The 25,250-nt window shown below is 40.9% G+C and overlaps 1 protein-coding gene across 1 annotated transcript in view; it reads right to left on the bottom strand.

Moving 5' to 3' along the window:
• Positions 1-25,250, bottom strand: part of TMTC2 (transmembrane O-mannosyltransferase targeting cadherins 2) — a 203,526-nt gene that overhangs the window by 81,476 nt on the left and 96,800 nt on the right. The window contains exon 3 of the mRNA XM_079991822.1: positions 13,825-14,653. Coding sequence (XP_079847948.1) covers positions 13,825-14,653 — 829 coding nt within the window. The remainder of the gene's footprint in view (positions 1-13,824; positions 14,654-25,250) is intronic.

A 25,250-nucleotide genomic window follows, 5' to 3' on the forward strand; every position in this document is an offset into this window, starting at 1 on the left:
TTACTTTACTTTGCTTTGCAAAGTAAAATTGCTAAGATGCTAGTATGGGACAAGCTTCTTTAGACCACAGAAGTATTTCATATTTCCTTTCATTAGTGCATTTAAATGAAAAAAGAAAGACTTCACAACCAAAACTACATGGGAAAGAGTGCTTCCTATGATACCATATACACAATAAAGCTAAACAAACACAACTGCAGCATTATCTAAAGTGTTTAAGATTGAAAGAACAGCACGATTGGCTTCAGATACCTGAAGGGGGATTTGGTCTTCTGTTTCGTGAATGGCAGGCTCTCATGACAAGTGTTAAGCTGTTTTTGAAATTTACATTTTCAAGCACTGTTTGCAATACAGCCTGGGAATCTGCTGTTGAAAGAGGGAAATCCCACTGGCCATAAGCAATGCCTTGGGCTTGCCTAAGGTAGCTATTTGGATCCCAGGCAAAAAGGTGTATGATCAACAATATATTTCTGTCAACGTACACATCTCAGAGTACTCAAAACACTCAGTAAATGTACTTTTGAAATATTTAGATGTGGAGAAAATGTGGAGATAGCCACTTAAATGTCAGTTTCAATCTATTGGAAGAAATGAATCCCCTCCCTCATTTTATCTGAATGGCTTTTCAGAAAATGGGACATGGCAATAACGTCCAAATTAGCACATTATGTTTGGGCAAGAGAATATGTGATGTATTGAAAAATGAACACTTTTTATGTCTCTTTGGAATGAGTAATTTGGCAACGTTGTGAGACCTTATTCATTGCTTTTGCTAAATAGTGGATTGTAATATTTGATTGTAAGTGAGAAACATCAAATCTGGCAGGCCAGAAATAGTAGCTTTCACAATATGCACTCAACAAGTGGCCAAAACTAAATTACAGTCAATGGGTTCCAAATCTAAGTCAAAATGTACAATGAGTGGAAGCGAAGGCACAGAAAAAACTCAATATGGAGGCCAAATGGCCGAAATATTGGGAAATTTTGGAACAAGATGGAGACAGTGTAAAATTGCAGAGTTTTGAAAAATTAAAAAAACAAAGTGCGAGATTGGCTTCATTATTACCAAATAATGGAGGCATATAATTTGGATAAAAAAGTTGGCTTCCAGGTGGAAAAATCAAAATTGGAAACAGAATTGTTAGATCCCAAAACTAAGAATTTGTCAAGAATGTATAATTTGCTGTTGAAATGGAACACTCAGGATGAAACGGTGAAATCTGCTATGATTAAATGGGCACAAGATGTTGGACATAACATAATGATGGCTGACTGGGAACAGTTATGGACCACAGGTATGAAATTTACGGCATGTAATGCCGTAAGAGAGAATTTAATGAAAATGATTTACAGGTGGTACATGACACCAGTCAAGCTTGCAAAAATTTACCATTTGCCCAAAAATAAATGTTGGAAATGTAATGAGACTGAAGGTACATTCTTTCACCTTTGGTGGACATGCCCAAGGATTAAGACATTCTGGGAGATGATTTACAATGAAATGAAAAAGGTATTTAAATATACCTTTCTGCAGAAACCAGAGGCCTTTCTCCTGGGCATGGTCGGCCAATTGGTGCCAAAGAAGGACAGAACTTTCTTTATGTATGCAACAACAGCAGCAAGAATACTCATCGCGAAGTATTGGAAGACACAAGATTTACCCACTCGGGAAGAATGGCAGATGAAGTTGATAGACGATATGGAATTGGCGGAAATGACTGGCAGAATCCGAGACCAGGGAGAAGAGTCGGTGGAAGAAGATTGGAAAAAAATTTAAAGATTATTTACAGAAATATGGTAAAATTAATGAGCTTTAGAAAAATGGTAGAATGAAGTTATATGGCTTTGGCAGAAATGTTATAAGGAACTAGGTACAGATAGACTGTTAATGTATTAAAGGGAAAAAAACAAGGTCAGAATATGTTAAGATTAATTACAGGACAGAAAACAGAGGAAGATGGAAAGGAGTTGCTGAAACAGTTAATTGAAGTGGAATACAAAAAGGGAGGCGTGAGGAAGTCAATGAAACAAGTGAATGAAAGATAAGCTTGAAAATATTGGAAGTGTTTTTAATTGTTCTTGTTTCGTTTTGTTAATTTAATGTTTTATGTAGTGTTTTTGTTTCTGTTTTTGTATTGTATTATATTGATTTGTTTAATTTTTCTTTCTTTCTTTTTGTAATCTTTAAACTCTTAATAAATATCATTTTAAAAAAAAACAAAATGTACAATGAGGATGAGAAGGAGGATAGGGAACCTGTGGCCTTCCAGATGTTGCTCCCATCTTTCATCACCTCTAGACAGCAGTGGGAATGGGTCTGGAAACTGGAATCCAACAGCATCTGAAGAGCAATAGGCTCCCCGCTTGCTGGATTACAGGAATGGGAGCTATGTGTGTACCTAATACACATTGGAAAACAAACGTTAAAAAAATATATGTAATGAGCATTGTTGGATTTCCTCTGTAATGCTCTATATGCTCCTATTTCACAAACACACTTGGGGTTGAGAAGTGGAATACTGGGTGAAGTTGAATTACAACTGGGCAGGTACTTGTCCCTGTGTTACAGATGCATTTACCCTAAACAGGGACAAACACAACAAATGCCCAATCTGGATGACTGCCTACAGAAGGCACTGATGAAACCACTTCCAAAGGTGCTCAGCTAATTAAACCACAGTATCAGATTCTAAGTTTTCTTCATTTAATGGAAGGAAATGCATACTAAGCAAGACAAGCTCTAAAACGTTTAGGTCTTGGTGATATATTGTTATTAATGTGTGCTTTAGGGTTAGAATATTGCTGGGTTTTATTCCTTATGTTCTTCCTATATCACTCAGCACTAACGCTATGGTTGCCATAAATTAGCAAGTTTAAAATAATACAAATACCTCTGTGACAAAGCAAATTTCCTCTTTAAAATACTTCCATTTATGAAAACATGCCTCCAGCATTAGAGAACAGTTTTGGCTCTTGTTTCATATTCACTGACCATCTAAAGGCTGGAACAGTTCAATCCTTTCTCTTTAAAATTCTTTGTTTCCATTGTTTGCAGAAGCTGTCTTTACTGACTTGGCTCCTTTTCAATTCATTTTTGTTCAGAGTGAACACTTAGCTGCAGCATAAAAGGTAAAGGTAAAGGTACCCCTGCCTGTACGGGCCAGTCTTGACAGACTCTGGGATCCATCTAGAATTCATTTCTTGAACACCACAATATACCATATTTTTTGCTCTATAAGACACACTTTTTCCCTCCTAAAAAGTAAGGGGAAATGTGTGTGCATCTTATGGAGTGTGCAGCGATCCCTCTTGCTGTTCTGGCTTCTGGGGTTCAGAATATTTTTTCCCTTGTTTTCCTCCTCCAAAAACTAGGTGCGCCTTATGGTCTGGTGTGTATTACAGAACGAAAAATACGGTATGTTGTCAGAAACATAGGTAAAGGTAAAGGTACCCCTGCCCATACGGGCCAGTCTTGACAGACTCTGGGGTTGTGCGCCCATCTCACTTAAGAGGCCAGGGGCCAGCGCTGTCCGGAGACACTTCCGGGTCACGTGGCCAGCGTGACATCGCTGCTCTGGCGAGCCAGAGCCGCACACGGAAACGCCGTTTACCTTCCCGCTGGTAAGCGGTCCCTATTTATCTACTTGCACCTGGAGGTGCTTTCGAACTGCTAGGTTGGCAGGCACTGGGACCGAGCAGCGGGAGCGCACCCCGCCGCAGGGATTCGAACCGCTGACCTTTCGATCGGCAAGTCCTAGGCGCTGAGGCTTTAACCCACAGCGCCACTTCAAAATTGACTTCATACATAACCATGAAACACTGTGGTATATTAAAGGAAAACTGACAAAATTGATTTCAGAACAAATGTCAGTAGACCTAGTTCAGAGGTCACAGTGAAATCGTGAGCTTCAAGCTTATGCATCCTTTCCTTCCTATGCAAACTCTGTTCTCTCTATCTTTTTTCTAGTGTGAACAAACCACAGTTTTCCAAACTGTCTAAACTGGGCAAACAATGATTTTGCAGAAACAAAAATTTGTTTCCAATCCAAACTTGGAAACTCAACTCAAACCATAGTTTCCAATTATGATTTGAAAGCAAAGCATACACTCCTTTTATGTCTCCCACACCACCTCCAGCACAAAATGGTTTGTGCACCAAGTCTGGACCAGGCTTTTGTTCCAATTCTGAAGATAATCATTGCAGTCACCTATGGCCTGATTGCCGCATTACAATGGTTAGGAGGGCACTCCCACTGCCATTGTTTCTTGGTTACAACCAACTCTAGCCAACCCATGTTTAAAAACCAAAATGGTTTATTTATTTATTAAAATTTATATACTGATTGATTTCAAAAGATTATCAGCAAAAAATTATAAACAGTTAAATGGAACTACTTGAAACATTCAAAAACTAGGCAAAATCAGTGCTAAGTTCAAAAACAGATTAAAACACACACCAACATTCTACATATCTGATAACACTGATGTTTAAAAAAAGAAGTAAAGGACCCCTGACAGTTAAGTCCAGTTGCAGAAGACTCTGGGGTTGTGGTGCTCATCTCGCTTTACATGCCGAGGGAGCCAGCGTTTGTCCGCAGACAATTTTTCTGGGTCATGTGGCCAGCATGACTAAGCCGCTTCTGGCGAAACCAGAGCAGCTCACGGAAACGCCATTTACCTTCCTGCTGGAGTGGTACCTATTTATCTACTTGCACTTTTTAGGGGGCTTTCAAACTGCTAGGTTGGCAGGAGCTGGGACCGAGCAATGGGAGCTCACCCCATCGCAGGGATTCGAACCACCGACCTTCTTATCGGCACACCCAAGAGGCTCAGTGGTTTAGACCACAGTGCCATCTGCATTCCCTAACACTGATGTTACTTTACCCTGAATCTCCTAATGACATTTCCCAGTGACTTCATATATGCAGCACTGGGAACAAGATGGGACCCTGTGGCTACCTATTATACAGATATCTACTAAGGGTACCAGCCAAAATCAGCAACCAGAAGCACTAAATGCAATAGCCAGTGGAACAGCTTATTCTGTCACTGGGGCAGAGACTGTTCAGTATAAAGGGGCTCTCAGCTGAACAGTTTTGATGAGCACCATTCACCTATAAGTTTTAGAAGATTAGAAATAAATCCAATATGACCACTAAATCTCATCTTTTTTGTTTGTTATTAAACTTTTATGGGCATCAAATTCCTAGACCATGACAGATTAGGTTTGGTGTTATACATCATCCTGCACCACCTTTCCTAATCCTCACCACCTTTTCATAGCATGCTATAAAATACAGTAGCAAAACATAAATAAAGATGTACAACACACATCAACTAGGTTCAGTTGCGCTGCAACATCCACTACTTTCATTAGGGTTTGTGTCAATTCCCCTGAAACCAGCAGCTAAAGCATCTCTTTTCTCATGTCTGAAGCTCCTCAAAACAAAAAACAGTCTAATATTGTAGATAGTTTTCAAGGTGAATCACATCAGTTGCTTCTGTTCTCTGTCAAAAGTACTTGAAAACCTCTTATCTTCCCTTGAGCACTTGACTGATATTAATAATCATCAACACTTCTGTGACGCACTCAAGAAGTACCTGCACTCCGCAAAGTAATTTTCAATAAATCACCATGGGGAGGTGCCTCAAAAGGCAGGATGTCATTGTGTGAGCCTGAATTCACTGCCTTCAAGTTGCAAAACCTCCTGGGGTGGGGTGAGGGAATCAGTGCAGAGCCGAATCATCATTTCAAATTTGCATATCACAGTGAACTGTTAATCCCACAGCATATTCAAGTATATATTAGGCATTTGTGTTGCTCTGGCCTTCTGTTCAGCATTCTACTACCATCAAGTGTAGGAAACATTTTTTAAAAACCTAGTTGAAAGCATCATTATTTCTAGGAAACAAAGGCCTTGGAATATCTTGTGCCCTGCAAAGCAAAAGGTATAAAATTGTATACACTTTTCTGAAATACACTTTAATTTTATCTGCGTCTGGAATTTTATGTAATATGAGAAATCTGTCAGCATCTCTTAGATTAATTCTGTTACTGCAAGCCAAGGTTTTAACTCGCCAAAATAAATGCTCTTATAACTCATTTCTAAATAAATAAATGTTTTCTACAAGCTCAAGTTCCAAAATTAATCTGTTTTATGCATTCATTTTACATACAAGCAAATATCTGCAATTGCTCATGCTAGCTCAAGTCTGACAACCAATATTTCTTATAACGTCCATAAGGTATACTTTTTTGCATTAGCAATGTCATGAATATAGTTTGTTCAATGTCACTGTTCAATTTATTTCAAGAATTTAGGAATCACTACCAATGGGAGTTGATATACACTAATCAATTGTTCCACAAGTCCGAAATTCATTTTAGTAATACGAAAATAGATTTTACAAGAACTTTTGACAATGTGGTTATAACAGCTTTCTTCAATCAAATGCAGCTTATATAGTTGACACCAAAATGTACTGCCATGATCCCTATGATTTCTTCCTAGATTCATTAGTTCATATATGATATGCGCAAAAGGACAAAAGGACATGAAGGTGCTGACAAAATGTATTTCAAAATTTGAGAGCACCCTGGCCAAAGAGACTAGTATGTGTTTATTTAATTGGAACCAATGGCCTGATCCTACAACTTACTACACCAGGAAAAAAGCAATTAGAATATATCATTATAACATCACAGCATAAGCTGTGCACGGGTCTTGCTGTGCAAATGACAGCTGATGTATGTATGCAAATAAAAATGGTTTTCCCAGGAGAAGCAAGTGGAGCCTAGCCAAGTGTTTAGAATTTGCTTTCCTATAGGATGTAAGATATCCGTCTGAAATAAGACAAACAATGAAATTTAGAGGTATGTACAGCCAATACAATCCACAATCCTATATTAATTTACATCAATTGTCTGAACTTAAGCTGTTAAGATCAACTGCAAACCATTGTTCAAACATTCAAAAGAAAGTTGCAGGCAGGGAAACCCAGCCAGATGGGTGGAGTATAAACTACAATTACTATTACTAATAATTTTACTTAAGGAAGCGTTGCCGATCGAAAGGTCGGCGGTTCGAATCCCTGCGGCGGGGTGCGCTCCCGCTGCTCGGTCCCAGCGCCTGCCAACCTAGCAGTTCGAAAGCACCTCCGGGTGCAAGTAGATAAATAGGGACCGCTTACCAGCGGGAAGGTAAACGGCGTTTCCGTGTGCGACTCTGGCTCGCCAGAGCAGCGATGTCCCGCTGGCCACGTGACCCGGAAGTGTCTCCGGACAGCGCTGGCCCCTGGCCTCTTAAGTGAGATGTGCGCACAACCCCAGAGTCTGTCAAGATTGGCCGTATGGGCAGGGGTACCTTTACCTTTACCTTTACTCTTCTCCTGATCCTTCTAAAAACAAAAACAAAGAAAGCCACTATTAAGCGGCATGGCTCAACTAATTTGGAGTTATTTAAATATAACATTAACCACCACCCCCCAAACCCTGAGTATATCAGAAAAGCAAATGGGCAGACATGCAGAGGTGATCTTCCCAATCTTTACTCTGCAGCTTCCCCTCAGTTAATGACTGGGAGATTCCCTGCCAACTTGGGGTCAAACAGACTGGCCTTTGCATATGAGAATTTTAGGCAGCAGTACAACATTCCTTTCAGCTGGTACTCTTGGGTATCCTTTCCTTCCCTGAATGTGAGCAAAACTGTGTGTTATGCATTTTGGAGTAGCTCATTTTCACTTTGCTCACGAACTACATAAATATGAAATGGCATTCTACCTGCCCTGTCGATCGGAAGGGCTATATTCCTATTTTATTTCTGTTTCTCAAGTAATCCTGAACCTACCAGTATTTTGCAGAACTTCTCCAATTGTTCTCAGAGCCCACTTTCAAAAAACCTCTTCAGTTTATTTAACCTTTTTAATGAAAACTCCTAGAAAATTAAGTTCCAAAAATAACATCTGTTGATAGCTCAGTCAGTAAAACATGAGACTCTTAGCCTAAGGTTCACGGGTTTAAGCCCCATGTTCAGCAAAATTTTCCTGCACTGCCTGGACTTGGAGTAGATGTTCCTCATGGTCCCTTCCAACCCTACAGTTCTATGATTCTATGAATAATCTCACCCCATATCTGCCAAATCAATCACTGCCAAATAAAATCAATTCTGCAGTTTCCATTTTATTAGGAGGTCCATTTTATAAGATGTGGGCAAACAACTTTTGGTGTGGCGGCACCTGTACTTCGGTACTTCCTCCTGTTGCCGTCTCTCCTGTTTTCTTCAGTGCCTTCTGTTAAATTGTGGGTGAACATATCAGACGACACAGCGATTCTTCAAACAGCTCTTGTTTATTCACAGGCCAGAACAGAACTGAACTGAAGGGTTCAGCCAGCCTGCTTATATAGAGCTCCACTAGAACGCAACAGTAACCATTTTCTGTAACTATCCAATCACTGAACGTCACTTTCGATCCCTTATTTGCATATGTGGACCTGAGTGAAAACTATCTACAGTATCCCCCTGCTGGCCCAGGGTGAGAACTTCAGTATATAACACCTTCCTTTTTTCAACAAGCCTTTTAAAGCAAAGATTTTTATCCCAGTCCCTATGGGAGGCAAAGTTATTTTTCTATTGGTTTTCATAAGAACACAAGGAGAGCCTGCTGGATCAGACCTAGTCCACCATCCTGCTCTCACAGTGGACAGTGGACAACCAGATGCCTGTGGAAAACCTGCAAGCAGGACCTGAGCCCAAGGGAACTCTCCCCTCTTGTGGTTTCCAGAAACTGGTATCAAAAACATTGCTGCCTCCAACTGGAGAGGCACAGCATCGCTATCATGGCTAGCTGCAATTATTAAAATGGTTGGGGGGGGGTTCATGGTAAGCGATTCATAAAATGAGATGAAGTTGAATAAATGAATAATTCTCTAAGCCAGCGGTTCTCAACCTGTGGGTCCCCAGATGTTGTTGGACTACAACTCCCATCATCCCTGAGCCCCTGCCTTGCTAGCTAGGGGTGATGGGAGTTGTAGTTCAACAACATCTGAGGACCCACAGGTCGAGAAAGGCTGCTCAAAGTGAGTGTCTGGAGGCGGTTGGAGGATGGATGGCGGCTAACAGATTGAGGTTGAATCCTGACAAGACAGAAGTGCTGTTTTTGGGGGACAGGAGGCGGGCAGGTGTGGAGAATTCCCTGGTCCTGAATGGGGTAACTGTGCCCCTGAAGGACCAGGTGCGCAGCCTGGGAGTCATTTTGGACTCACAGCTGTCCATGGAGGCACAGATCAAATCTGTGTCCAGGGCAGCTGTTTACCAGCTCCATCTGGTACGTAGGCTGAGACCCTATCTGCCTGTGGACTGTCTCACCAGAGTGGTGCATGCTCTGGTTATCTCCCGCTTGGACTACTGCAATGCACTCTACGTGGGGCTACCTTTGAAGGTGACTCGGAAACTACAACTAATCCAGAATGCGGCAGCTAGACTGGTGACTGGGAGCGGCCGCCGAGACCATATAACACCGGTCTTGAAAGACCTACATTGGCTCCCAGTACGTTTCCGAGCACAATTCAAAGTGTTGGTGCTGACCTTTAAAGCCCTAAACGGCCTCGGTCCAGTATACCTGAAGGAGCGTCTCCACCCCCATCATTCTGCCCGGACGCTGAGGTCTAGCGCCGAGGGCCTTCTGGCAGTTCCCTCACTGCGAGAAGTAAAGCTACAGGGAACCAGGCAGAGGGCCTTCTCGGTAGTGGCGCCCGCCCTGTGGAACGCCCTTCCAGCAGATGTCAAAGCGATTAACAACTACCTGACATTCAGAAGACATCTTAAGGCAGCCCTGTTCAGGGAAGTTTTTAACGTGTGATATTTTATTGTATTTTTGCTTTCTATGGAAGCCGCCCAGAGTGGCTGGGGAGGCCCAGCCAGATGGGCGGGGTATAAATAATAAATTATTATTATTATTATATTATTTGTTCAGGCATCCCTACATATGAGAGTGGGAACACGGTCATTAGCATTTCTGCATCAAGTTGGCTGATCTAATCATGTAGGCAACCTTGCACATTCAGGGTTGCCTCGTCTGCTGCACTTCAGCCTGAACGGACCAAGGGCTACAGGGGTGAGCCATCAGGAAAGAAAAAAAGAGAGAATGGCGAGAGGGGAAGCATTCCTATCTGAGCCATCTTTATGGCAAGCTCTCTGTCTCACTTAGGAAAGCAGCTAGAGGCATGTGTGTCGTTTGTACCTTACAAAGAGTAGCTCTTTTAGTCTCACCTTTCCGGTAACCATCAGTAAGTGTAAAAAATATGGCAGCAGAGAAAAATACTTGTCCTCATGACCACAAAGATAACATAGTTGTTGGCTAAAGTGGTATGTTTCCTTCATTTCAGAACTCGGCATTCCTACAAAGCTCAGATCTCGCCCTCATGTCCCATTTAAACCCCACCCCTTCAAATAAATAAATATATAAATGCAGGCCCAAATATATTCATACGTCAAGGAGATTAAAAACTACATACGGTAACTTTTAGAAGACATCTGAAGGAAGCCCAGTATTGTGAACTTTCTTTTAATGTTTGATATTTTACTATGTTTTATATATGCTGTAAGCTGCCCAGGGGTATGGGCGGGGTATACATAATAATAAAATTATTATTAATTATTATTATTTAGAACCCTGAAAACCCAGTATTAAAGAAGTGCTACTGAGAATAAGGTGAATTAATATTGGATTGTCTGAATTACATAAAAAATCATATCATGTTAACTAGGGGAAGTTTATGTTGGTTATCTGATGTTGGAGTTCACTTAGTGAGAATCTTAAGAATTCGGGTTACTCTAAGCACTTAGTATTGCAGGTCTCATCTGCACTATACATTTAAAGCAGCATCATACCACTTTAAACAGTGGTGGAATCCCCCAAAGAATCCTGGGAAATTGGAGTGGTAATACAGAAAAACATCTGGAAGACAGCAGGTTAGTGCCATTTCACTTAAGAGTCATGCTAGTTGTGCATTACCTGTCAACCAGTTATTTACTGGCTTGCTTTCTCTGTTTGATTGAGCGGCGAACAAGCATTGCATTTATATATTATTATCTATTCTCCCACCGTTTCTCCAAGAAGTATCAATCACTAGTGTTATGTACTGAAGTTCTCACCATGGGCCAGCAGGGGGATACTGTAGATAGTTCAGGTCCCTATATGCAAATAAGGGATTGAAAGACATTCAGTGATTGGATAGTTACAGAAACTGTTGCGTTCTAGTGGAGCTCTATATAAGCAGGCTGGCTGAACCCTTCAGTTCAATTCTGTTCTGGCCTGTGAATAAACAAGAGCTGTTTGAAGAATCGCTGTGTCATCTGATATGTTCACCCATAACTTAACAGCTAGGCTGGGCAGCTAGTATGGGAAGATATTTTTGTTAATTTTTTGGGGTTTTTTTCTTACAGGAAAAACAAGAGATATCTACCTACCCCTAGGGCCCAGAAAATACAAATCTGATATTACTATCAAAACATAAAGGAATGGAAATGCCAACCTGTTTACTCTCCCATCTTCTCAAAACTGATTCATTCATCAAGGGTTCTGTCCAGCACATATATGTACATTATGCATGAGCAAGCAAACAGCTTGATGCACAAAATGATGCACAAATTATGTTTGTTCTCCTTTCTTTTTTGCTTCTGAAGGAATATTTGAAGTAGAAACTTACCAATTTCTCCAGAAACAAAATGCATTCGCATAAGATGCAAGAACAGCTCAGGCATTTCACTTCATGAGAAAAATGTACATTTCTGCATAACAGCCAAAACTGTTCAGAATTGAGTGCTACATTCACAATAGTTTGAAATCCCTTATGGACATGAAAAACATACTGTTGTGTTGCTGTGTCTATATACAACAGCAGGAACTATATTCTTCCATGTACATCATATAAGATATTTGCTGTTTCGACTGCTATAATAATGGAACCACAGGAAGTAGATACGAAGAAGTGGGACTAGGAATGTGAAAGAGCTAAAGAGAAGAGAACTTTCCCAAGTTTTGGTAGCCTCTATGAACATCATTGAATCTGTTCTGTCTCATATTTTGCTATGTAACTGTAGTTTCAGGAGTGCCAGATAATTTCATGATTCTATCCAATGTGATGAGTAATGTTGCCAGATAACTAATACAGAGGTCTGAAGTTCTTCTATAGGGGATAAACGTTCTAAACATTATGGGTTGAACCCAAAGGTTCCAACAGAAAGCCTCTTACCATCAAAGGAAGGCAACCTTTGCTTCCCACCTATTTGTTTCTGAAATACTGGACCGTTATTTACAACTGGATAATACCACTATGCACCTCAGCACCCATTTCCCCATCCCTAGTCTGCATTTTTAAGCTGCAATTTATAAAACTTTATTGCTAAATGTAGCTTGCTTCGCTACAAATGGCAATCAGCAGATCCAAGTCCTGCAGTATGCTTGAAAATAATACTGTTTCTTACATACAAGCCATTTTGAATTTGCTTAAATCTAACCTAAATTTCCCAGGTGCACTGCTGCAGCCACACACCATGTGAAACAAAGACAGGCTGTTCATTCAGATATGCAGCTATTAACAGGTTAGATTTTCCTAACATTTCAAATACCTGGAAAATGCAACAGAGAGATGCTTCATCAGGGAAGCTGAGAATAAATCACACTGTTTATGTAACAATACTGATGTTTCATTATAAATGTCAAAAGGACAGTAGCACTAATATTAAATATCTATGTTGGCTGTCTTTTTCAAGTTTCAAGTTTGGCCATAATCAAAGGAAAACAAGAAAAGGGGGGAAAGTTGATCTGATCCGCAGGTTTTAGATACCCCACTAATTACCAAACTTTTCTTCACTTGTGGAAATAGATTCAAATATCTGAATCAGAGACAAAGTTAAAACATGTTCATACAGGCAGAGGATTACATGGAGGTTATGTTCCAAGGAACCATGTGCATCAATGAAATTGCATATAATTAAAACCCATTGAAAATGCCTGCAAACACCCTGTTCCACCCCGTTCTGCCCAACCCTATCCTGCCCCACCCCACCCTTTTAGTGATGTTTCAGTGTTTTCTTTTTGATGTTTCCGGGTCACTTCCAGGTTCAGTGCAATGCATGTATACACGGCCGTGCACATATTGAAAGTGCGTAAACTGGGGCCTATCTGTATTGCTTATTAAGTAACAATTCATTATAGAATAGTTTGTCAAATATGTGAAATGTTTGCAAAACATTTTTGTGGTTGTTTTTACTGCATGCTAAAATGATTCCTCTTAATATGGAATCAAAACAAATCTATATTCTATATGACTGTACTATTTGTATGGTATACTACTATACACTAGTGCATGGGTAGGCAAACTAAGGCCTGGGGGCTGGATCCGGCCCAATCGTCTTCTAAATCCAGCCAGCAGAAGGTTCAGGAATCAGCGTGTTTTTACATGAGTAGAATGTGTCCTTTTATTTAAAATGTATCTCTGGGTTATTTGTGGGGCTTGTCTGGTGTTTTTACATGAGTAGAATGTGTGTTTTTATTTAAAATGCATCTCTGGGTTATTTGTGGGGCACAGGAATTCATTCATTTTTTCCCCAAAATATAGACTGGCCCCCCACAAGGTCTGAGGGACAGTGGACCAGCCCCCTGCTGAAAAAGTTTGCTGACCCCTGTGACTTGTGCATTTAAACTGTTCATAAATGCACATGTAGGATCCATATCCTAAGTGTTCAATCCAGAAAGAGAAAACAGAATTATAGACAGTGGAATTTTTTTTTTAACATAACAAAACAAAATAGAGAACATTACCTTTAGCTGGATTTACTTTTATCCCTGACTTATACAGCATCTCTTCATTCTGCCAGTCCCCATTCCTGACAAAAGTCTTGAGTCCATAGAAAAATATTAATGCAGCTGTGGCAAAAAAAATCAAGTTCTTCAGAAAGCGCTTTTGGGCTTTGATGTAGAGGGCCCTGGTGCCCACAGTGATCAGCAGGCAGAAGCCCATACTAGGTATATACAAGACACGCTCTGCTATCACAAAGCCTACATAGAAAAAAAAGTTTGTGGCCGGAATAAAGGGCACAATTAATAAGGACAGAGACAGAACTACAATATTCTCAGTTGAGGGGAGTTGCAGTCTCTGTGGCAAATGTTTGTTAATGCCGTTTTCTTCTTTAGATACAAAGCTGGGCTTCAACTCCAAGCTTTTATACTCCATTTCTGATAGGCAGTTATGGCCATTGGTGTTCTGCTTGCCATTTGTTACGTTTTTCCCATTGCATTCTCTCTCTTTGCCGGAGCTTTTCAAACCGGTGTAAGCAAGGAGGAGAAGTCCAGCATAAAAGGCCACTGTGTGTAGGTTCCTCCAGTCACTGACTGTTTTGAGAAGAGGCACAGCATCCATGGACCAATCAAAGCTAAGGGTGTCCGGGCACAGCAATAGCCAAAGATTTTTGGTTGGCAGGTAAAAAAAGGTCAAGGTTCGTGTTAAAAAACTCTCCGAGTCAGCTGCTGGGTTGTCAGAGTTGGAAAAGCTGGGAGGTTTGTTCCCCATCCAATAAAAGCGAAGACCTAGTAGCAAAGCTCCCCAGAAGATCAATAAACCAATGCTCAAAAGAAGGGGTAAATTCTTCCGCTGAAAGGGAAAAAAAGAACAGTAAATAAAATTACATTCATATTTTGGGGATTCTGAAGTTGCTTCTGTGAGCTTTTAAAAACCTTACCTAAAGAAACTATACAGTCCTACAAGCTTTTCCAGTACAATCTATTATGTCTAAATGCTTTTATAGAATTGCTTGTCCATCACTAAGGTTTTGTTGTAAGCCAGAAGCTACACTGTTATAAAAATAGAAATACTGTCTTGCAAATTTTCCACCTTTTTTGCAGGGTGTGTGTGTGTGTGTGTGTGTGTGTGTGTGCGCAATTAGGCCACTTGCATGATTTGATTCTGCATGTGAGCATCTGGCATGTGCATGAGATGGCCATGTGATTTCATCACACTTTGCTTAATCTGCTTTTTGCCTTACACAAAGAAGCTACCAGAATTTCAATTGCACAAGCAGCAATCTAAACTCACACTTGTAATAATACAGTTGTAATCAGCATACTGAAAATCTGTCGCTCCTTTCCCATTCATTAACTCCAGTCTCTGCTTTGGCCTGGACATCAAATACACTTTTTTTCAAAGGACAGGTAAAATGGTTTCTCTCCAGAATCCTTCCCATAGTGTGTGCGCTCTCTCTCTCTCTTCCATTTCTTTTTCCCTCCAGGGACGATCTGGAGCTCCATTCAAAATAGCAATTTCAGCTATACTGAGCTGCTATGTGGGGTCCAAAGGTCAAAGACATGAGCAAACTAGCTACAACAAGTGCACTTTAAAGCATGCCTTTAGTTTATTTATGGTAGGCAGTAATAGCTTGACATTTGCTTGAACTGCTCATCATATTCATGCTGTATATCTTGGTCAATTATTTGGTTTCTGCGTGTGGTTTTTCTGGCATCTGAAATTGCAGAAATTGCTTTAGCATCCCCCCCCCCCGGCATCATCCTCAGTGCTTACATATTGCTTAGGTGTTCACTGAGCTTTCCATAGTTTTAGATTGGAAGCCTTCCTAATAATCTCCAGCATGCCAACCATAACACAAGATAATGTTATGAGCCACAAAGTATGCATAAATGCACCATGCTTAAGAATTTCTGCTTCTCTCCCAAGATTCTTAAATGAAGACTGTGAAAGAGAAAACTTTGACAATCAGCATATTTTAGAATATGCTGCTACAGTATATCTTGTGGAATCAATACAGAGTACAATTAGCAAAATTACCAAGGAACCACAACTCAAAAGATGCGTTGGTAACCCTGCTGCCAGCACTAGCAAAAGTTACACGTGCATCTGTGATTGACCATTTTATGCAATACTGAAACTAGGAATATCACATTTTCCAGCATGCACGTACTGTAGAACTGTAGCAAAACTAGAGAGAAGCAGTTTCAAGTCCAACATTGTAAGCGTGAAGGTGGCAGGAAGCATGTGACAAAGTTGCCTTCCCTAACAGCAGGGCATATGTTGCTTGACAAAAGCTCTTCTAAAAGTCAGGAAAGTGCAGAAAGTTGTGAGTTTGGGGAGCGGGGGCGGAGAATTCTGAACATACTAAGGAGCTATTGGAACCAATACAAGTAATAATAATAATCATTTTATTATTTATATGCCGCCCATCTGACTGGACTGCCTTAGCCACTCTGGGAGGCTCCCAACAAAATATTAAAAATGTAATAAAACATAAACCATTTAAAAACTTCCCAATACTGTGCTGCATTCAGATGTCTTCTAAAAGTCATATAGTCAAATGTTTTACATTTGATGGGAGGGCATTCCACAGGACAGGTTCCCTGTAACTTCACTTCTTGCAGTGGGGAAACTGCCAGAGGGCCCCCATAGCTGGGTCTCAGTGTCTGGGCTGGGCGATGGGGGTGGAGATGCTCCTTCAGCTATACAGGGCTTGGTTCTGAGGATCCAGGTGTATACACAAAAACTGGAAAGCCTGGAACCCCTGGAACCAGACCCCACAAGGTGGAGGGTGCCTTACTTGGCTTTGGGAAGGAGTCAGGAGGGCTCTGGCAGGATCCTAGAACCTTCTCACCTACTTCCCAAAGTTCTGCAAGCACTTGCCCAGCTTTGGGAAGGAGGCGTAAGGGCTCTAGAACCATGCCAAAATTAATGGGCATTGCCATTCAAATAAATAACAACAACAACAACAACAATTTATTATTTGTACCCCGCCCATCTGGCTGGTTTTTCCCAGTCACTCTGAGCTGCTTCCAACAAATATTAAGAATACATTAAAATGTCACACATTAAAAACTCCCCTGATGTCTTCTAAATGATGTTTATGTGTGCCAAGTCATGTGGTTGATTATGTGGGGCAGGGATTACTCCTCACCCCCCACCCCTCAATTTTTTTTTTAATTTAAGTTGGCACCCTTGACTAATTCTTAGGTTGAATTTCCCTGATGCTTCACAATATAGGATTGTAGATTTGTGGGACTGTTTCCAGCCACATGGACCAAGGAAGCAAATTTCATCCACTTCTGTCAAAAAGAATGGAAGTCATAGCCTTAAAAAAACAAATTCCAATGGTGATTTCAGGGTGGAGATGGGACAAAGAATGATGCAGACTCAGGAAGACACTGATCTCAATCAAGACAGCCTTCACATCAAAACAAGCTGCTTTAATGAAGTGTCAAACCAAATATTGTGGGCAGTGCGTATCTCAAACCATTTCCAAACACAACCTACAAACACATCACCACTCTTAGTAGCTCATAACATGGTGCTTTGTAATAAATTTCAGCGAGGGTAGGATAATGATTGGAGTGGAAAAGCCAAAAGAGTTGTTTATCCAGACATTAATTTAGGGAACAGCTCCATAAACAGTACTTTTATTTTCAGTATCTGCAGCCCTTGCTTTTTAGGCTATAAATTTAGAAGAGCCCAGCAGGAGGCAGAGTTCTTTATAATACTTGGCAACAAGGATTTGGATTACTGTACTCCCGAGTCCTAATCCAGCCCATCTGCCATATGCTTTGGCACCCTCATAAATCCTCTAACCCTTCATCAGCTATAATTTTCCTCTGGGAAAGAAAACGAATGTGCACAGGGGGGTTTTCTTCTAAAGATCTGATTAAAAGCACAGCGATCATGTGTGGCATTTCAATCAGTGAATCGTCTTGCACATTCACCAAACCCAACCAATCCATATATTGCATGATGCAATACTTTTGCTCAGATTTCGACTGCACACCTCTACCATAAATACTGCTGAATTAAATTCCACAGCAGATTATCCCACACTGTAGCCCTTGTCAATGTGAAGTCCTCATTTATCCAGTGACATATGGTGTTTCCAGAAGGCAAGCATTATTTCCCTCTGCCCTTTCCTTATCCTTTTAGGAACAAACATCAAAGAAGCACAATCTGAAGATCTGAAAGCATGGCACGCAGCAAGAAAAGGTTCAACAACACACAAGACTATTCTCACATTACAAAGAGGTGTATATGCCAGCATTTATAAATAAATATAACCTTCCACACATCTCAAAAGAACATAAATGCCTTCAACCAATATAAATTGGGCTGCATTACACAAATGTTCAGAATTTTTTGTTTGCACAGATTATAGAAGGTAAGCCACTTCCTGAAGAGCTGGGTCACTTGGACTTTATTAAAGCGGTTCAGAGTACCCACAGTGGTTTTTTATAGTTTCTAAAGCTCTCAGCAACCTCAGCTTCATGCATCTAAAGGTGACTGCATACAATATCCACTTGACATCTGGTGGTGGAGAGAGCCATGGACATCAAGGATCATTCTCCATTTGTTATCCATACTAAAGAGGTATTCGAAAATGTATTCTTCAGCAACGTGTCAACATTTTAATCATATAAATTCTAAGGGGTCTTCATATATTACTACTGTGTACACAAAAAAGTATAAATCAAAAGGGTGTTGAAGATACCCTAGATATTTGTTTTTGTTTTTAGATTTATAACTGCACCCTAACAATGCTTAGGGCTGAGAAGCAATCTGCAGGTGCCAATAAAATTATACAAAATTAAACTTAAAATATTAAAAAATCCATCAGATCACAGTTTTAGTAACACGCCTATACATTTCCAGCATAAATAGAGCAGCTGGAGAAAGAGGAGAGGACGGGGGGGGGGACTGTGAGTGCACAAGGGTGTTTCCTATCCTTTGGACCCCCTGGGAAACTCAACAACTTGCTGTACCTGGAATGATGTGTGGAGAGTACAGCTGAATAGGACACAGCTGTGGGCATTCTGAGGAAGCGCCATCCACCTTGTGCCTGCCCATAAAAAGCAAGTCTAGATAGCTCAGTCAGTAAAGCATAAGACACTTAATCTCAGGGTCATGGGTGTGAGCCCCTCATTGGGCAAAAAGATTTCAGCATTGCAGGGGGTTAGACTAGATGACCATCATGGTCCCTTCCAAATCTAAAATGCTATGGTTCTAGTGAGAGACTAGGGTGATGTCTGCTGAACTCTTCTTTTTTGTGGATGAGCTGAGTTTGTTTGGAGGCTGAGAGTGGGGGGTAGTCCAAAAGAGAATGAACTGATATTGATTTACATATGTATAATGGTAACTTTGTATTAATGTAACATTTTTATATGTTACTGTGTATTTTTGTAATGCTTTGTTTAAGTTGTCTGTTGTTGTTTCTATTTTGTACAGTGCTTAGAATTTATTAAAAAAATAATCAAGAAAAACAGGGTCTCTGGAAGATACTACGCGCTCACAATAAGTTCAAACAAAAGCATTATATATCTACGTGCCCTGGGCAAACAGCATAGGCAAACGGAAACACATTGCAAGCTGTGCTTCCAAAAAAGTAGAAATAATGAGTCTCCAAACCAAAATGCAGCTAGTTTTTAGGAACGGTGAGAGATGTTATTACATCATGGGCTGCTTTTTGAAGGCACTAGGATATCAGCACAGATATATTTTGTTTGGTGGATATGTTGCTTTGTTCAGTAGGTTTTTAAACGTGCTAAACCACCTGGTGCCTTTCAGATGTGCTCCAGTGGTTCTCAACCTTGGGTCTCCAGATGGTTTTCGCCTACAACTCCCTTGATCCCTAGCTTACAGGACCAGTGGTCAGGGATGATGGGAATTGTAGGCCAAAAACATCTGGGGACCCAAGGTTGAGAAAGGCTACAAGCTTCCATAATTCCTGACCATTTGGCATGCTGGCTGGGGCTTAAGGGAATTTGAATCCAATAACTTCTGGAGGGTACAAGATTGGGGGAAGGCTATGTTAAGCATCCGATGGCATGTAACAGCAGATGTTGTATGCTGGGGTCATACTGCAGACTTTTGGGTGGACTACGGCAGCAGTAGATTCTTGTCTGCCATTTTCTGTAGTATAGAAAACATACAAATGAGGCAGAAATGTTCAAATGTTGCTAAAAGAGTTAAGCAGTTACAAAATGTGCTCAAATGATTATGCCAAGTCTTTCATTTGTTTGCAGTATTATTAATACCTAATAGTGCCTTGCTAAAGCAAACCCAAAGCCAAGAAGCATGTTTTATTTCAAACAGAAGAAGAAAAAATAAGTAGTACATTAAAACTGCAGGAGGGGACACACTTTGCAAGCGAATTAACTAAATGGATTTTATGAGCAAAATGTCATTTAATCCCAAATTAAGCCTCTGGAAGGTCTAAGCAGCTTTAACAATCCAGCAGTGGAAAAACCATCCAATACTGAATTCTATTTGTAGTATAAATAGCGAGCTGGCTCTGGGATTGACAGAAAAAGCTATCCAGATGTAACTGGAATCCAATCAGCTGAAGTACCTGCCAGTCATCAACTGAGTCAGCATTATCTATATTTCCTCTTTTTATGTGCTGCTGCCTATGGATTTATCCTCTTTTATGTTTGAATTGAGGAGATGAGGAAGAGGGAAGGAATGACATGATAAACTGTTTCATACGGCTGGCCTACACATTACTTTCATCGCATAGAGGAAGCTGCAAATAGTTTCCACATGACAGATTTTGATGGCAACATAGTATGTTATAGTGCTCTCCCTTTTCTTCTGCCTGGTATGGAGATTAGCTGCTTCCAGCCTCTAGGAACCATACAGACCAAAACTTCGGCTCCATGGTGCCTAGTCAGCAATGGGATCTAGGTTAGGAAGCATGTTGATCCTGGTAGCTCACTTGCGCATGGTTTTCAGCCCACATTGCTTTTTCTCCCATCTAGAGTGTACTTCTTGCAACTATTTGCACTATTCATATTAACTAGGGACAGGCCAGGGATTTATTACAAGCCAATAATATATATTTTTAACTCTGGCTCAAGTTTGGACTTTGGCTGCAAACAGATGTAAATTTACCTAGGAGTAAGCACCACGGAACACACTGAGTTACTTTCAAGTACATGCACATGGGACTGCACTTTTACTATAGAAAGGTACCCTGAACATGCTGTTAACTCTCTTTTTATTTAATGCCCATCTCATGCAAACCAGCAAATTTAATTCCAAAAAGTTATTGTGGCACTGCCCCATTCATTTGCCCATGATGCAACTGTGGGATGCTTGATTTCCTATAGGAAAAGAGAGAGAGAGAGAGAGAGAGAGAGCTGCTTGGAACTACAGTCTGCTTTGGTTACCTGCAGTATTCAAGTTTTGTCTAGTAAACTTTTCCCATGAAAAATAAATGTTTTCAAAAACCATTGGGAACAATAACAATCTGTCTGATGGCCTTTCTTTTCTTTGGTGTCTTTCTCACTGGCTGTATTGGATCCCCTGTTTTGTCTGTGCTTGGCTTCCCAGCGACAAAGATGCATGAGCAATGTATTAGCAGTATATTAGAGACTGCAGTTTGCTACTCGAAGAGTTCCATGCATTTATAGATGTGTGAGTTCATTTCCTTCCTTAAGCATCTCTTCCACCTTTGTAGTTTCTGAATTCTTGGCGTGGCACAGTTTGTGAAAGCGCATTGCTACAGATGCTGATCAACCCGCATCTTAGCGTATGATGCCTTGTCATAGCTCCTTTCTTTGAGGCTTATCATTCATCTCAGTCTCGTAAAACAGTGTTTTCCTCAACTCGCTCTTTTTAAAATTGCTGCTTCTAGGATTAACTTTTACTGGCTTATATTTTTTTTTTTAACATTAATATCAGCAGCCTGAAGCCCCCATGACTGCAGCTTCACGGAATCGTAAATTTCACATTGTTGGTGAACACTTCTACTCCCCTGAGACAATCTAGGGTTAGGATAAGGCAATTTATATTACACATAGAAAAATGTGAGAATTCTCCGTGGAAAAGGCTTTTCCTCAACCACTGACAGAACCCTGAGCTAAACAATGCATGGTGGTTGCAGCTAAAGGATAAGCCAATAGCAGCCTGCAGCTCTTTAGAATAGCCAGTCTTACCTCCCTAGATCAAAATGCACACACACACAAAACAAGCTTCAAAGAAATCTAAGTTTCCATGTTGATGCCAAATTCCCAGGGAGCCTCAGCTACTGAGATTTCACCTTCCTTTTTGAGGCACAAAACTTGTATGATAAGTTCCAGCGAGTGGGTATCCCAGATGAAATGTTACTTCTCCCATGTGGGAGCAATGATGTGCCCACCCCAAGTGTAAGAAAAAGCAAGGGTTAGCCTTATAAATCATGTAAACTACATGTGTTGGTCTCACCCTCCCTCCCCCCCTCTCTCTCTGACTCTCCTGCTTTGGAGTTTGGCTTTTTCATTAGCTTTCTATGTATTCTACTAAGTGGAAATTGGAATGGAGTACTATTAGAAGAAGAATGAAAGGAACAAATTAAAATTATGTGCAGCAAGTACCATTTTCTTGCTATGGGTAATGAGTATCTGACAATCCATTTATCAGCAACCTCAGTATTAAAAGGTGAAAAACCTTCAAGCAACAGTAAAGGTAAAGGTAAAGGTACCCCTGCCCGTACGGGCCAGTCTTGACAGACTCTGGGGTTGGTGCGCCCATCTCACTCAAGAGGCCGGGGGCCAGCGCTGTCCGGAGACACTTCCGGGTCACGTGGCCAGCGTGACAAAGCTGCATCTGGCGAGCCAGCGCAGCACACGGAAACGCCGTTTACCTTCTCGCCAGTAAGCGGTCCCTATTTATCTACTTGCACCCGGAGGTGCTTTCGAACTGCTAGGTTGGCAGGCGCTGGGACCGAGCAGCGGGAGCACACCCCGCCGCGGGGATTCGAACCGCCGACCTTCCAATCGGCAAGCCCTAGGCGCTGAGGCTTTTACCCACAGCACCACCCGCGTCCCTATGTCAAGCAACAGTAAATTACCGCAAATGTAATACAATAATTTGATGGGCTGGACATGGGGTAGGAAGAGTCCTCCCAAAGCTGAAGATTTGTTAAATGCATGTTGTTATAAGACTTAAGAAATTATAAAATGACATGAAATTCTTTTGATATACTTCTGAATCTCTTATATAGGTCAAAACATTTTAACATTCTTAATATAGCCGTTAGATCCTCAGCACACAAAGCTATCAGAAACTTAACAACTGATAAATGGTAGCCTCAATCAAGTGAAAGGAAGGGGTGGGGGGGCAGAGATCCTTGTGGAGAGAATAGAACAGGAAATGCTTATTCCATTTCATGGTATTGTAGCTGACATGGTGACTTCTTTGTTAAACTAATGTCAGGAAATCAAATACTTAGCAGTCTTTTGCCTTCTAAAGGCAGGCTAATTCTAAAGTAAACTTCTAGAATGTTAAGCACCTAAAGAGTTCAATTGTTGATTCTGCACTGGAGACTGTAGGAACCCCTAACCTATTATGCCATTACGCAAAAAGCTATTTGAATGCCAGCTTTTGGAGTAATCTTGTTTAGCTTTAAAGTAAGAGATTTAGCCATTCCCGCCAGGGAGCAGACTATGGCTGAACCAGTTTTAGCTGTGAAGCAATTTGGTCTTTGTGGCTGAAAGCATTCTTTCTTCCTTCTGTTTCAAAAACAGCATATTCTTCAAACAAAGTTCAGTTTCACTGGGTTGTTGTTGTTTTTTAAAGTAATAATTCCTATGTATTTTGTCAAAAAGAAACTTTTTAAAAAACGTAGATATGCAGAAGAGACACAGGAAAAACAAAAGTAACTGAATTTCATTTTTGGAGGGGGTAGAGTTGGAATCAATCTTCATCGCGTTCTCTTTAGCAAGCTTGCTGAAGTGCAAATGTGTTTCCAGCACCAATGAATTAAACTGTAACATTCTTTTTTACTCTGTGTGGTTCTGGTGCAACAAGCCAGCCATTATGAAATACATTCCTGTCTCATTAATGAGCTAAGCTTGGGAACCCAGCATTTTGGAAACATAAAGAGACAATTTATAATGAGACTTCAACTCAGTGGGAAGGCTGAGGACTGCAGCCTCCTCTCAAAGTTATCATAATAGAAACTCCTTAATGAGTGAAAGACCTTCTTGAAGAGACTAAAAGCACCCTAAATATGAAGAGGATATATTATGTTACATGTATGCCCACCTTGCTGAGTTTCAGCTGAAGTAAAAGCCCTTTTGTGTCTTAGAAAAGCAGGCTGGTGCCAAATTTACATATACCAGAAGAAACAGGGCAAAGTTTACTGAACAGAATACCTCAAGCTCACACCTTCAAAGTGTTAAGGGACCTGCAGTGCTCCAAGGCAAAATGAAGGCTGGCAACTGACAGCAATGGGGCAGAGTCTAGATCATGGGTAGGCAAACTAAGGCCCGGAGGCCGGATCCAGCCCAATCGCCTTCTAAATCCGGCCCACAGACGATCTGGGAATCTGTGTTTTTACATGAGTAGAATGTGTTCTTTTATTTAAAATGCATCTCTAGGTTGTTTGTGGGGCCTGCCTGGTGTTTTTACATGAGTAGAATGTGTGCTTTTATTTAAAACGCATCTCTGGGTTATTTGTGGGGCATAGGAATTTGTTCATTTTTTCTCCAAAATATAGTCCAGCCCCCCACAAGGTCTGAGGGACAGTGGACCAGCCCCCTGCTGAAAAAGTTTGCTGTCAACTGGTCTAGATCAGTCAATATTTTCAATGTGCAGAAAAAAATGGAAGCCAGTGTTGTTGATCCCCAGTTCTAACGTTCAGGCTTACAGAAGCCTGCTTATAAAATATGTTGTCACTCACACCTTGAATTGCTTACTTGTCAGGATTGTAAATGACATGGGACTGCAAAGCCTCTGTCATGTGCTTGAGAGGCTGCCTCCCAAGAAGATCATGATGAGTGGGTGGGGAGACCACCCTAGTCCCATCATTTGGTCAGAGTAGGAGCAACAGCATGGAGCTTCCTTCTCCCCTCCCTGCTGGAAGGGGAGGTTGGTTTGCTCCTTGCTTCCTCCCAAATCCTTCTCCTATTGTGCGATGTCTTTTAGACTGTGTATTTTATTGATTGCTGTAAGCTACTGGAGAGGAATTTTTTTAGATGAACAGTGGGGTAAACATTATTTTAAATACAATGGTTCAGCAATAGATCTCCAGGGCACTTCTGTTCAGAATCCTCCATTTCAGGATCAATTCATATTGGTCCTTATGAGGATAAATGTCAAGGAATCTATTCTTAACTGAGGATAACCAGTGCCCAAGGCACTTTTCGGGATATTTGCTAATGTGTGATTCAGCTCTGCTCCAGGAGCTGTTTAAGTCCTGCAGATCTGGAACACCCAACTACCTGCCTAC

Source organism: Podarcis cretensis (assembly GCF_951804945.1).
Source record: "Podarcis cretensis genome assembly, chromosome: 10".
Lineage (NCBI taxonomy): Eukaryota > Metazoa > Chordata > Lepidosauria > Squamata > Lacertidae > Podarcis > Podarcis cretensis.